This window comes from Sinocyclocheilus anshuiensis, unplaced genomic scaffold (assembly GCF_001515605.1).
Source record: "Sinocyclocheilus anshuiensis isolate Anshui unplaced genomic scaffold, SAMN03320099.WGS_v1.1 scaffold1415, whole genome shotgun sequence".
In the NCBI taxonomy this organism is placed as follows: Eukaryota; Metazoa; Chordata; class Actinopteri; order Cypriniformes; family Cyprinidae; genus Sinocyclocheilus; species Sinocyclocheilus anshuiensis.
This window is the reverse complement of record NW_015536595.1, coordinates 132,354-135,867: the sequence shown is the minus strand read 5'-3', so window position 1 is coordinate 135,867 and position 3,514 is coordinate 132,354. Positions and strand designations below refer to the sequence as shown.

Here is a 3,514-nt window from a genome sequence, read left to right as displayed (position 1 = left end):
CAGCGCCAAACTTTTTTTTTTTTTATTTGATAAAAAATATATATTTTACAAAATAAATTGGACTCTAAAATTGCTAGAAAATCAAAGCCATATGTCTAACCAAGTTATGTTCCAAATTTGAAGTTGATATCACAAAAATTGTGGTTCTTGTGAGATTTTGTTTGGGCACTATACCAGAAATAACCTCTGGGTGACACCCAAAATTATATATTTTTTGTTTTGATGCAGTTTTGTCACAAATGAATCATTTTCTGTCACAGTATAATTTCTATTACCAAATATAGAACCTTGACTGTCAGATATTTCCAACGATATGTGTTTTAAGATTACAAAAATGTTTATATCTTTATTAAACCCCTAAAAGGGCGACGTATCTCCTGAGATACAAATATTTAGAGACATATTACAAAATATGTAAGCATTTAATTAATAAAATTTCGAACCTTGACTGTCAGATATTTCCAACGATATGTGTTTTAAGATTACAAAAATGTTTATATCTTTATTAAACCCCTAAAAGGGCGACGTATCCCCTGAGATACAAATATTTAGAGACATATTACAAAATATGTAAGCATTTAATTAATAAAATTTAAATGTCAACCTAATAAGCTAATGCTGAACAACAGCTTTTTAACTAAAAAGATCAACTTTTATCAGAGGGTGAGTATTTGTGTGGGGAAGTATTTTTCTTCCTTAATTAGCAGAAACACCCCACAAGCACGGTTCCTCTCTGAATATGAGCCAGATTACAACTATTTGTTCAATTCTCAGCCCATTTTCACATGTAGAACATTATTATAAGCCTAATCCTGGATACAAGGTCTGAATTATGGCTAATGACAGAAATAAGTTTTCTGCTGCATCTGTAGATGATTTACAGCATCTAAACGGCTACAAAAAAGCTTCTTTTTCTAATTTAGTGAAGTTTAATTGAATATTTGATCAATTATTTTCATTTGTAGATTAAGTGTGGGATGTTTTAAATACCTTTTTTGGCATTAAAATGAAACTTGACATTTGACTGCTTTTATTTTGGTAAGTTACACAATTTGAAATCATTCTTATTTTGTGAAAACTACATGATGGAATTTTTTTTTTTATATATATAATAAAAAGGCCTGTGAAATCAAGCAGTTAGTAAAACAACCATAACATACAGATTACAGAATGTTTTACAGTCTTTTAATAACAAAACACGTTGAGTGCATTTCAAGCAGAGGTTCATCCAAAAATCCATCTTCCCTCATTAAATCCAAACCTTTTGACTATTTACTGTTCCATTCTTCACAATATAAGTTGTGTACAGAGTCATGTTTGGGATTACTTGAGGCTAAATGATTGTGGTTGTTTAGACTGTCCTTTAATCAACACTGACGATGTTTTGTGCTTTATTGAGCTGCGGTGACTCTGTGAGCTGCTGTAGTAGCTCTGTGTCTGCGTGTGTCGTCAGGTTGTGCAGCGGCTCCTTCAGCGTGTTGTGTGTGTCAGAGGGTCTCGGGTTTGAGGAAGCCGTGCTCTCAGTGTGAGCGTCCCGCGTGTGCAGCGTGTATCCGGCAGTGCAACATCTGCTCCGACCGCTGCTGCTCCCTGTGCACCATCACCGAGTGAGTCGACCACATTAAACACTGCTTTTGACTTCCTTTAATGGAATAGTTCACCCAGAAGTGAAAATGTGCTCGCCCTCAAGCTGTTTGAGATCTAGGTGAGTTTTTCTTCATCAGATTTGTAGAAATGTAGCATTGCATCAGTGTCTCAGCAATGGATGCTCTGCAGTGAATGGGTGCCGTCAGAATTAGAGTCCAAACAGCTGATAAAAACATCACAATAATCCACAAGTAATCCACAGCACTCCAGTCCATCAGTTAACATCTGGAGAAGACCAAAGCTGAAACAAATCCAGCATTAAGACGTTTTTAACTAAAATACGAGTCCATAATCCATAATAACGCTTCCTCCAGTGAGAAAGTACATCAAAATCCAGCCACATATGTGTTTAGAGCTGTTTAAACGCTGCTTGATCTGTGCAGATTTCTCTCCTGATTCAGACCAGAAAACTTTTTCACTGGAGGAAGCGTTATTATGGATTATGGACTCAATGTATTTTAGTTAAAAACGTCTTAATGCTGGATTTGTTTCAGCTTTTGTCTTCTCCAGATGTTAACTGATGGACTGGAGTGCTGTGGATTACTTGTGGATTATTGTGATGTTTTTATCAGCTGTTTGGACTCTCATTCTGACGGCACCCATTCACTGCAGAGCATCCATTGCAGAGATACTGATGCAATGCTACATTTCTACATACAAAACTCATCCTAATCTTGGATGATCTGAGGGTGAGCAGATTGTCAGCACATTTTGAAGAATCCCTTTAAAACAAAGCTCATATGCACGTTTGGGATGTTTAGTTTTGGATTTGCATGCTATACCAACAAACACGCACGATGCATAACTTTACTGTATTAGATCTATAGTTTCTGATTTTCTTCTGAACTCTCGTCTGTTTGTTCTCTGTGCTCAGTTACAGTGAGCGTTATGAGCGCGTCCTCTGCTGTGGCTGTTCATCCTGATAGCACTGATCAGAACAGACGACTGATGACCATTACGCCAGACAAGATTAAGGCATTACCAATTAAATGTAAATGAGATTACTATTTTATATATGCTTGCACTGTTTCTTGCTCTTTCCCTCCTTTTATGTACAAACTCCTATGATTATTGAAATAAATACTTGACATTAATACTTTCATAATTTGTGTGTGTGTGTGTGTGTGTGTGTGTGTGTGAGAGATTTATTTCCGGATGAATGTAATGTATCCCACTCTTCTTGCCACTTATTTAATATATAACTAATAATAGGTCTGATCTCAGAGGAATTATACATGTATGTGTGTGTCTAGATAGATATAGACACACACACTATATATATATATACAATTCCTCTTTGAGATCAGACCTATTATTAATTGTTATATATAAAATAAGTGGCAAGAAGAGTGGGATACATGTACAAATTATGAATTCCATTAAATCCATCCGTAAATTTCAAACAGATTTTTAATCTCTTTTAAAACTAAATTTGATCAAGTGGTATTTACTAGATGTTGCATAGGTCATACAAGACTGACTCATGCATTTTTGCTTGAAAGTAAAGACCCTACTCAATGCATGTTCTGCAAGATTCCCTTTTCTGTCAAACATATTTTATTGGACTGTCCCGCTTTTAATGCATGTAGAAAACTATTTTAACTCTAACTCACTTAAAGAGTTTAGTATAATTTTGCCAGAAAAAGTTTTAGAATGCATCATGCTAATGTAAAAAATCTTGTGTAATATAACCTGTTTGTTTGCTGGTTTTTATTGTATTTGTTATACTTGTTTTTTTTTGTTTTTGTTTTTTTCGTTTTTGCCATGAAAATAGCCTAAGATCCTGACATGGCAGTCGCTTTGGATAAAAGCGTCTGCTAAATGACTAAATGTAAACCTTTTTAATGATGGCGCTTTTTCTTTTAGA

At 34.9% G+C, this 3,514-nt stretch overlaps 1 protein-coding gene across 1 annotated transcript in view; it reads left to right on the top strand.

Moving 5' to 3' along the window:
- LOC107703635 (apoptosis regulatory protein Siva-like) overlaps nucleotides 1-2,752 on the top strand; it is a 4,908-nt gene extending 2,156 nt beyond the window's left edge. The window contains exons 3-4 of the mRNA XM_016506343.1: nucleotides 1,454-1,607; nucleotides 2,522-2,752. Of these exons, the coding sequence (XP_016361829.1) occupies nucleotides 1,454-1,607; nucleotides 2,522-2,570 (203 nt within the window). The 3' untranslated portion in view covers nucleotides 2,571-2,752. The remainder of the gene's footprint in view (nucleotides 1-1,453; nucleotides 1,608-2,521) is intronic.
- Nucleotides 2,753-3,514: the final 762 nt, after the last annotated feature.